Raw genomic sequence first — 10282 nt, forward strand, 5'->3', positions numbered from 1 at the left:
GTTGCAGTGGGAGTTGTTCCGTCCCTTTAGTCCCCCCCCCCTCCGTCGGCCGCGCCCCTTCGATCCCTTCTCGCCGTGTATATTATCCATGGTTGCCATTTGTCTACATGTTTTGTAAGAGTTTCCCTCAGGGTCGCATGTATTTCTTCCGCAGCTCTAATTTCTATTATTATTATTTTAATATTTTATTTTTTTGTTATATTAATATTTTATTTTTATTTTATTATTTTATTTTTATATTATTAATATTTTATTATTATTTAAATTTGTATTTTTTTGTCCCCCCCTCCCTGCTTAATACCTGGCCAGGGAGGGGGGCTCTCATTCCCTGGTGGTCCAGTGGTGTGCACTCCTGTCAGCTCCCTTCTCTCTCCTCCGGTCAGCTCCACTGCAAGTCTCGCTGTGTGAGTGCCGCGCGGAGCGTTGCCACGGTAACCCGTGGCAACGCTCTGACCCTGCGGCTCTCGCGAGACTTGCAGTGGGAGCTGACCGGACCAGAGGAGAGAGAAGGGAGCTGCAGGAAAGGTAACTGCTCTCTGCCAGCCCCCAACAGGACCGCCGGGTTTGTAATGAGCCCGGCGGTCCTTGTCTGTATTATGGCAATGTAAGTTGCCATAATACAGACATTAACTCGAGTATAAGTCGAGTGGGGGGTTTTCAGCACAAAAATTGTGCTGAAAAACTCGACTTATACTCGAGTATATATGGTAATAGGTATTTTAGATAACAACAGAGAAGACATTATTTTATTTCCCTTAAGCTAGTTCTAATACAGTTATATGCACATATCATATATAAATAATATAGAGCCCATTCTGCATGCTGAACATTTTATTTTTTCAGAAATATGATTTATTTCAACGACAGACAATATAAAATCACTGGTAAGGAAATCCCAAAACCATTACAGCTAATCCAGTATATACAGAACCCAGAGGCAGTCTATAATTGGGAACAGATTGTGAAAGGGGAATGAGACAAGCAGAAGATTAAGAACATTAAGAAGAGGGCCACACGGATGGAGAGCACAAGTTAAATTGTAAGGGTTACATTGTGGCTAGGAAGACAGGAAATAAACTTTGATGTGGGTCATACAGTATGAGTGGTAACAGTGGTGCAATATCTATTCTGTGTTTGGTGTGGGCTGACTGGACACCGAGGAGATGCACTGTGTTGTCTAACATGGGTGACAGGACATAGGGAACAAATTCGGGACATAGAAGGACTACAATGTGTTTGGTGTTGGTCACACGGTGGAGCTATGCTCTGTGCGATGTGGGGGGATATGACACAAAAGTGTAAAACCCCCAAAAATATATATATTGATATGACACTTTGATGAAAAATAGGTTTCTGTGTTTGGAGTTGGCAGGACCTAGGGCTCAGAAGACGAATATCTGTGACAAGATACATCATATTGCATCTAGCAGTGATAGGTCACGATATAGGATGTGACACCACAAATGCAGATTAGATATTTGACAAACACAATTTCAGGGTAGGTAGAAGTGTAATGAAGTGTGTGGAGGTTATATGAAGGCAGGTAATGCTGTACATCTGGAGGTGACAGTGAGATCCCACCACATGTCAGTGACAGATTACTTGAAGGTGATAATTTATTCAGGATTTATGAGGTTTTCAGGTAAAGTGGTTACACAGTGTCCCAATGACAGAATCATTTCATTGTACGCATGGAGGAGTCCAACAACTCACACTACGATTGTAGAATCTTAAATGTGTTTAAGTACAAATGGAATAATGCATGCTCAGGCCCAGTACACGGGAAGTTGTCCACACAAAACTCGACTGGTCGTTCCCAGCACGGAAAGGTCAGATACAAGCTGCTGGGAGGTACCTTCTTTCTGTCCAATCTAAAATAAAATAATAAAAAAAAGTATGGAATGGTGTCCCCCTCATGTTGAAACGCAGTTTGTGAGTTACCCTACTGAGAAATGCCTTACTATTTTATTATGTAAGTGGTTTTAATGCACATGGTTAATGACTAAAGGGAGAATTCAATGTGGTTTCAAATTGAATTTCAAATTGTAAGCTAAAATAGTCTAACTGGAAGCATAACTGACTTTTTCTAATTTGGCTATTTTGGTCTTAAAGAAATGCTCTCAGCATCATAACAAACATAACATCATTAGAATAAAGTTGTTATGGTACCAGAAGGTCTTTGGTGCCAACTTACCGTTAGGAGTTAAAACGTTAATGAATAGTTTCACCCCAATATCTCAAAATCCAATGCTGTTAAGCTCTTTCCTTTTCCTTCCACTTTTTTTGGTTCTTGAAATAGAAAACCTTGGACAGCATTGGACAAGGTCTTCATTGATTGGCTGAGAGCTCAAGCTGATGTTCTAAGCCAGTCAGTAGCTCTCCATTCATAAAGGCAGCATGACATCAGGACAGTTACATAAAATCGGGTTTGTAGTGGCTAAATTGGAATTCATGGAAGGCCTCTTTAAAACGACTTTTACAGAGTCTGTTGAAGGCTCTGTGTCATGTGAGTGGTTTCATCATATATACTTAGTCATAGGCATCTGCTTTTAATGGATTACACTATTTTTGGATCTATTTCTGGTTCAGGCAGTGATAATACACAATTATATTAATGTGTATAGAATGTCAGAAAAGGAAACCCACAATACACTATAATTGAAAACAATCTGGAGTTGTAAATAGCTTTAAATCTGAATAAAATGATTCTGAATAGCAAAAATAAATCGAGTTTAAAAATATGCCTTTTGAATGGACCCATTTGCACTTGCGGGCAGCAAATACAGCCATTAATTGCGGAAGCACAGTAAGCTTAATTTAATTTCTGTTCAGGGACATTTAGTAAATGATATAAATTGAAGGGATTTCACTTCAGTGAAGTTTCCTATGTATTACAAGAGGGATTTTCAAACATTAGAACATTAGAAAACAAGACTTCATAGAGCAACTTTATACATTTTAAATGAGTGAAATCTCCAGTGTTTTAAAAGCTTTCCAAGCTTTCCAGTGTAATGTGTTTTGGATGTAAATTTATGTGAAACAGTTGTTTGTGGCCATGTGGAATGACTGAACCACTGTTTGCTTAAAGGAGCAGTCAAGCCACACATATTTTTTTAATGAAAACATCAATGGAAACAAATTTTATTCCTGTCCATCCATGTCCATTTCAAGGAACAAAGCAGTCCTTTCAACAGAATTGTTATGTCATATTTGGCTTAGCCTCTTTCTGCGATGTTCCACTTTAGTCTGTCTGTGAGAATGCCATGCAAGAATAGGGTCTAGTGATGGTCCATGATCACCATATACCCATATAGGCATATGTGATTATTAGTTATTCATTACATATTTTGCAAATAGGAACCAAGATGTAATGTTAAAGGGATACTCCCCTACACAAATACAAACATAAATCAAATTTAATGTTTAATAGATATACCCCAAATAAAAACTTGCGTTCATTTAATTATGCATTTTTTTCATTGGAGTTATATATAAAAACAGCTTGCAAAACTTGCCGTTTTCTTGTCTGCTGCCTTTGCAAGCCCTCCTCTTCTAACCCCAATCAGACTTTCTGTGGCTGTACAATCACAGACTTCCCAATGCAGGTCAATGAGAAGTCTTTGCAAGGCAGTTGCTCTGAGCAGTGCCTGCCTTTTGAGTTTAGCTCCACTGAGCTAATTAAACCAGGAAGTAACTGGACCAGTTGTCTGCTTGAAAGCCAGGAGGTTCAAACTATGTTAATTTATAAAAGTGCCACTTTCTATTGAAATCTGCATTTTTTGCAAAATGAAAAAAAGAGGATACACTCTTCACACATAACATTTTTCAGAAAGCTAAAGTGCTTTAGGGGTCTTCGGTGTCCGTTTAATACCCTTCTCTATATGTTGGTGTATTGTCTTAATTACCTTTGTTTCCCATCTGTTTTTTTTTCTGGTTTTATTGTTTATAATTCGTTATCTCACTCCTTTTGGATACACAGTATCTCACAAAAGTGAGTACACCCCTCACATTTTTGTAAATATTTTATTATATCTTTTCATGTAACAACACTGAAGAAATGAAACTCTGCTACAATGTAAAGTAGTAAGTATACAGCCTGTATAACAGTGTAAATTTGCTGTACCCTCAAAATAGCTCAACACACAGCCATTAATGTCTAAACCATTGGCAACAAAAGTGAGTACACCCCTAAGTGGAGATGTTCAAATTGGGCCCAACGTGTAAATATTTTGTGTGGTCACCATTATTTTCCAGCACTGCCTTAACCCTCATGGGCATGGAGTTCACCAGAGCTTTACAGGTTGCCACTAGAGTCCTCTTCCACTCCATGATGACATCACGGAGCTGGTGGACGTTAGAGACCTTGCGCTCCCTCACCTTTCGTTTGAGGATGCTCCACAGATGCTCAATAGGGTTTAGGTCTGAAAACATGCTTGGCCAGTCCATCACCTTTACCTTCAGCTTCCTTAGCAAGGCAGTGGTTGTCTTGGATGTGTGTTTGGGGTCGTTATCATGTTTAAATACTGCTCTGCGGCCCAGTCTCCGAAGGGAGGGAATCATGCTCTGCTTCAGTATGTCACAGTACATGTGACAATGAACTGTAGCTCCCCAGTGCCAGGAGCACATATGTTGGCCCAGACCATGACACTTCCACCACCATGCTTGACTGTAGGCAATACAAACTTGTTTTTGTACTCCTCACCTGGTTGCTGCCACACACGCTTGACACCATCTGAACCAAGTAAGTTTATTTTGGTCTCATCGGACCACAGGACATGGTTCCAGTAATCCATGTCCTTAGTTTGCTTGTCTTCAGCAAACTGTTTGTGGGCTTTCTTGTACATTTATTTTTAGAAGAGGCTTCGTTCTGGGACAACATCCATGCAGACCAATTTGATGCAGTGTGCAGCGTATGGTCTGAGCACTGACAGGCTGACCCCCACCCCCTTCAACCTCTGCAGCAATACTGGCAGCACTCATATGTCTATTTCCCAAAGACAACCTATGGATATGATGCTGAGCATGTGCACTGAACTTCTTTGGTCGACCATGGCGAGGCTTGGTCTGAGTGGAATATGTCCTGTGAAACCGCTGTATGGTCTCGCCCACCATGCTGCAACTCAGTTTCAGGGTCTTGGCAATCTTCTTATAGCCTAGGCCATCTTTTTGTAGAGCAACAATTCTTTTTTTAGATCATCAGAGAGTTCTTTGCCATGAGGTGCCATGTTGAACTTCCAGTGACCAGTATGAGAGAGTGTGAGAGCAATAACACCAAATTTAACACCTGCTCCCCATTCGCACCTGAGACCTTGTAACACTAATGAGTCACATGACACTGGGGAGAGAAAATGGCTAATTGGGCCCAATTTGGACATTTCCACTTAGGGGTGTACTCACTTTTGTTGCCAACGGTTTAGACATTATTGGCTGTGTGTTGAGTTATTTTGAGGGGACAGCAAATTTACCCTGTTATACAGGCTGTACACTTACTACTTTACATTGAATCAGAGTGTAATTTCTTCAGTGTTGTCACATGAAAAGATATAATAAAATATTTACAAACATGTGAGGGGTGTACTCACTTTTGTGAGATACTGTATCTCTGTTTTTCCAGAATGAATCTCTCATTTGCATCTGTTTCCTATCAGTTTTTTGTATTCTATCTGCATCTCCTCTCTCTATTCACAGTCTCCCTGTGTCCATTCTCTGTTTTATGTCTACCTCTTTGTGCCCTGTCTCTGTGTCCATTATCTGTTTTATGTCTATCTCTTTGTGCCCTGTCTCTGTGTGCATTCTCTCTTCCATGTCTATGTTTTTCTGCCATGTCTCTGTTTATTGTCTGTTTCTATATTCTGTTTGCGTTTAGGACTATATGTGTCTTAAAGTGTCCCACTGTCTCACCTTGCTCAGCACATTCTCTGCAATACTCTGGAGGCTTGGAACATTCTCTGGATCCATGCGTGTGATGTAACATCCACGTCCAGGGCGAGGGCGGGTGCTGATCAGCAGCTGTAGAGGCACAACAGATATGTTAACAAATCACATTATAGCATTTTTCTTCTTATTAAAGACTAGTAATGGCAATTCTTTGGCCCTCCAGCTGATGTAGACTAGTTTCAGCTGCGAAAAGCCTTAAACTTCATGGGAAACTCATTCTAAAACATCTGGAGAGATCAGGGTTAGCCACGATTGCCATAAACTAAGGCTTCTGGTAGCTTGCTGTCTTTGGACAACAACTCATATCTGATACAACCCATTGTCCAGTTCTACCATAAACCCTAGAGTTTCAAAGCTTTACTTTATTTTATTAACGTCTACCAGTACTACCCTCTCATTACCTTATTGTAGTCATACACCACAGTAGCTGAGGAATTGATCCCAGTGTCCAGGTGAAACGTAGCAACCCCTTCCTTGCGAAGGGCAGATTCGGTGCCATCATGCAGAGACATCTGGAATATCTGAAAGGGGAACAAAGACTCTGTGTCACATTAATGCCAGTGTAGTCCAAAGTAGGTGGAGTCCATTTAACAATATATATATATATACATACATACACATATCTGTGTGATATTGATGGAGTAACATTGTTTTCTTTCCAGGTTTACTTTGGTGGCATACAAATGGTATGTTCTCTAGTAAATACTCCACAATTCTCAAAGGCATTGTGCTGCCTGGGTCCAAGAACAAAATACTGCCCCACCAAAACTGCACCTCAAGAACATACACATACAGTGCACTCCCACACTCTACAAATAAAATAAATGTTATCTATCCCTAAAATGATTCTCTCTTCATTTTCTTCCCTAATTCATTCCCCACTCTGCTGCCACTTCCAGTTCTTATCACTTCAACTGAGAATAGTGCTAGGGGTGTTCACCGCCACACTCTATGTGCCCCCTGGGCCAGCGCTGCACAGACTGTCATATCAAAAGAACTAAGCAAATCATGTAACAGCTAATTATTGAAACATAATGAGGACTATGTTTATGTATGTATATATATGTTATGTAGGACAGTGCACCACTCTCCTAAACCAGACAAGGCATGGTACACTAATATCAATGAAGGTGTATTCACTATTATGAGTGTAGAATATGTTGTGATGATTGTGAATTTGATGCTGGTGGCAGAGGTAACCTTTCCTGAACATTAAGGGTGAGCATTATCAAGGCAAAACAAGTGCTAATATTGGGCATAGTGTTAAAAAGGGAGCAATCGCCGTGGATGTCTATAAAATGCCCCAGAGTATGTAGTACTTTGCCCTAGAATAGCACCGGTTATGCTCTGATATATTTCTCCCTAAATGTTGTCCTGACAGTGCATGGTTATTCTTGGACAGATACTAATCTTGGTCTTTGAAGGCTGTAATCTGTAAAAAAAAAACAACTTATGCTTTCTCTAAATAATATTGAATAACCAGTGTTTATGACTGAGATACACACTAGTAATTAATCTCAAAAGGCTAACTGTGAGTCTTGGGAGGCACAATACTCATAGTTTATTTTATTCCATTAAATTAATATTTAGTTAAAGAAAAACTTCAAGCACCATAAACACTGCCTGCAGCACGCTGTAGTGATTTTGGTGCCATGACGGCCCTGGCACCTGCTCACAGTAAATAATCAAACTATTTTACTATTGTTTGAAACATACCTGCATTCCTGTTCTGTATCCATTCTTCTCCTGAAGGAGAAGTTGGATGTCACTAAGAAAAGCCTGACAGATACAGGACCCGTGCTCAGTTAATGCTCTCAGTCAGGGCCGGATTTTCCTATAGGCTAACTAGGCTTCAGCCTAGAGCCTCAAGATCAAGAGGGGCCTACATTCAAATTGCTAGCAAAATTAAAATTACACTATTCTAAAAACAGTGAACACTAAAACACTGAACCGAAAATAAGGAGAAATTCTACGCATATGATATGACCAGTGGCGTACTAAGGGGGGGGCGGTCCGCCCCGGGTGCCACTTACTAGGGGGGTGCCCGGGGCAGACTGCAATGCCCCTCCTGCCGCGATCGCCGAGACCGGCGGTCTGCAGCTCCGCAATGTGCAGAGCTGCAGACCATGGATCTCGCATGCACTGCCCAATCAGAGTGTTGCCGCGGGTTACCACGGCAACGCTCTGATTGGGTCTCGCGAGATCCATGGTCTGCAGCTCTGCGGAGCTGCAGACCGGAAATGAGGGCCACCGGACCACCAGGGACCCCACCGGACCACCAGGCAGCCCCCACTGGACCACCAGGGATTTAAGGTAATTTTTTTAGTCACCCCCCTCTCCTCATCACCCCCCTCCCTCTCACATTCACCCCCCTCTCTCCTCATCACCCCCCTCACTCTCACAATCACCCCCCCTCTCCTCATCACCCCCCTCACTCTCACAATCACCCCCCCTCTCCTCATCCCCACCTCCCTCTCACAATCACCCCTCTCTTCTCATCACCCCCGTCCCTCTCACAATCACCCCCCTCTCCTCATCACCCCCTCACTCTCACAATCACCCCCCCTCTCCTCATCACCCCCTCACTCTCACAATCACCCCCCCTCTCCTCATCCCCCCTCCCTCTCACAATCACCCCCTCTCTTCTCATCACCCCCGTCCCTCTCACAATCACCCCCCCCTCTCCTCATCTCGACTTTTTTTTTATTTATTATCCGTGCCACATTTTTTTATAAAGGTTAGTACCAATCATAACATGTTTCATTTAACATATTGATATATATCACAGTAATGATGTATTTTATTGTCTCTCATGTAATTTACAAACTTAAAAATGGGAGGTGAAAGGGCATCATAAGTGGAATAGCCTAGGGCCTCTTTTCATCTAAATCCGGACCTGCTCTCAGTCAGTGATCCTTGCTTAGTTCTTTTGAGCTAACTGGATTCTCCTAAAGCGAGATGTTTGAAAGCAGGACTTGCAGCCGCATGTGCCCTGTAGAATTAAATTGCCTGGCGGGCTATAGTGATTTTGATCCTTTCTATATTTCTAATATTTACATCAGGAGCTTCCACTGTTTGTTGACCAGGTGCCAATGAGCTTTGTGGTTTGTTTATTAGCTGTTATCATATTAGCCTTTGCGTATTAATTAATTATACATTAGCTCATGAATGTAATAATGCATCGTGATCATAATCTATTTAATGACTGTGTCTATTGAATTGGAAATTATTGACAAAGCTGACTGTTCCTTATTTAAAGATTAATGATTGATTTATTAGTACTGACCGTCTCTGTGTGCTTCTGGCTCATATGCAGCCCCATCAGCAGGACTCCAAGAAGGACCACGACCAGGACCACCACAACGAGGACCACGCATAAGAGCTTCTTGAAGCTGCCCAGACATGGGATGCCTGGCAGTGGCAGCAATTCAGAGTACACCTGGGACATAGAGAGAAAACTGAATAAAGATCTAATGTTTCCATTATCTGCTCCCTGGACAAAGATCTGCATCTATAACCTTCTCAGATCATCTTTTGCACTATGTACATATGCTTCCTAGCTAAAGATTGCATAGTAGAGTGCATTGAATAGTTGGACACTTCCGATAACTTACTGGGGGTCGGTCCATTAAGACGGCTTTGCTCTGGTCCATGTTGCTTGGTCCTTTTGGAGAGTAGAAATGTGTGGTTCTCTTGGCGAAGATCTGATATATATATATAGCAATATCTGGAGCAGACTAATTACTTTGAAGTGCTCTCCACTTCTACTGCATAGTGTTTGTTCATACTCAACAAATTTTTCAAGAATGGGATCACTTATAAACTTTTTAAAGAGGTCGCACTAAAAGTAACCCCTTATATACCAGATCTGCAGAACATTACTCTGCTATGGAGCTTGATAGTTTTTTTAGTTTTTTTTTTTTACTAAATAAATATTTTTTATACAATGCAGAACTTCTTTCAGTCAGAAAATCCCTACACAATACCTATTGGCATTACTTTCCCAGTGTCAAAAACTGCATCATTGTATCACAGTGTCACCAATTCACCTACCTACCTATATCACCATCTCCCCTGATCCCCCTGTCATCATTTGCTCATTTTTTTAATTAAACATTAAAACAACTTAATATACTGAAGCATAAACTACTTTTGTTATGCTGCAATACATACACATAGTTATCTAGTTCAACAATCTGGAATATAGGAATATTTAGTGCAAAATTTAACTTTTTTGGGCCGCAGAAAAAGGTTTTTGCGCCTCACTTTCCAAGTAAAGGTATAATTAATGATTAAATCGTTTTGCAAATTAACCATATTATAAAAATTACATTGCTAAGCACCC

General features: G+C 41.1%; 1 protein-coding gene across 1 annotated transcript; it reads right to left on the bottom strand.

The window, feature by feature from the left end:
- Positions 1–813: 813 nt before the first annotated feature.
- On the bottom strand, positions 814–9642 carry SFTPC (surfactant protein C). Its single transcript, XM_063445515.1, has 5 exons — positions 9552–9642; positions 9224–9376; positions 6339–6458; positions 5902–6009; positions 814–1871 (listed from the first exon to the last, which is right to left on the bottom strand). Exons 1-5 carry the CDS (start codon positions 9588–9590, stop codon positions 1767–1769), a joined length of 525 nt encoding a protein of 174 aa, XP_063301585.1. The 5' UTR covers positions 9591–9642; the 3' UTR covers positions 814–1766.
- Positions 9643–10282: the final 640 nt, after the last annotated feature.

This window comes from Pelobates fuscus, chromosome 3, assembly GCF_036172605.1.
Source record: "Pelobates fuscus isolate aPelFus1 chromosome 3, aPelFus1.pri, whole genome shotgun sequence".
NCBI lineage: Eukaryota > Metazoa > Chordata > Amphibia > Anura > Pelobatidae > Pelobates > Pelobates fuscus.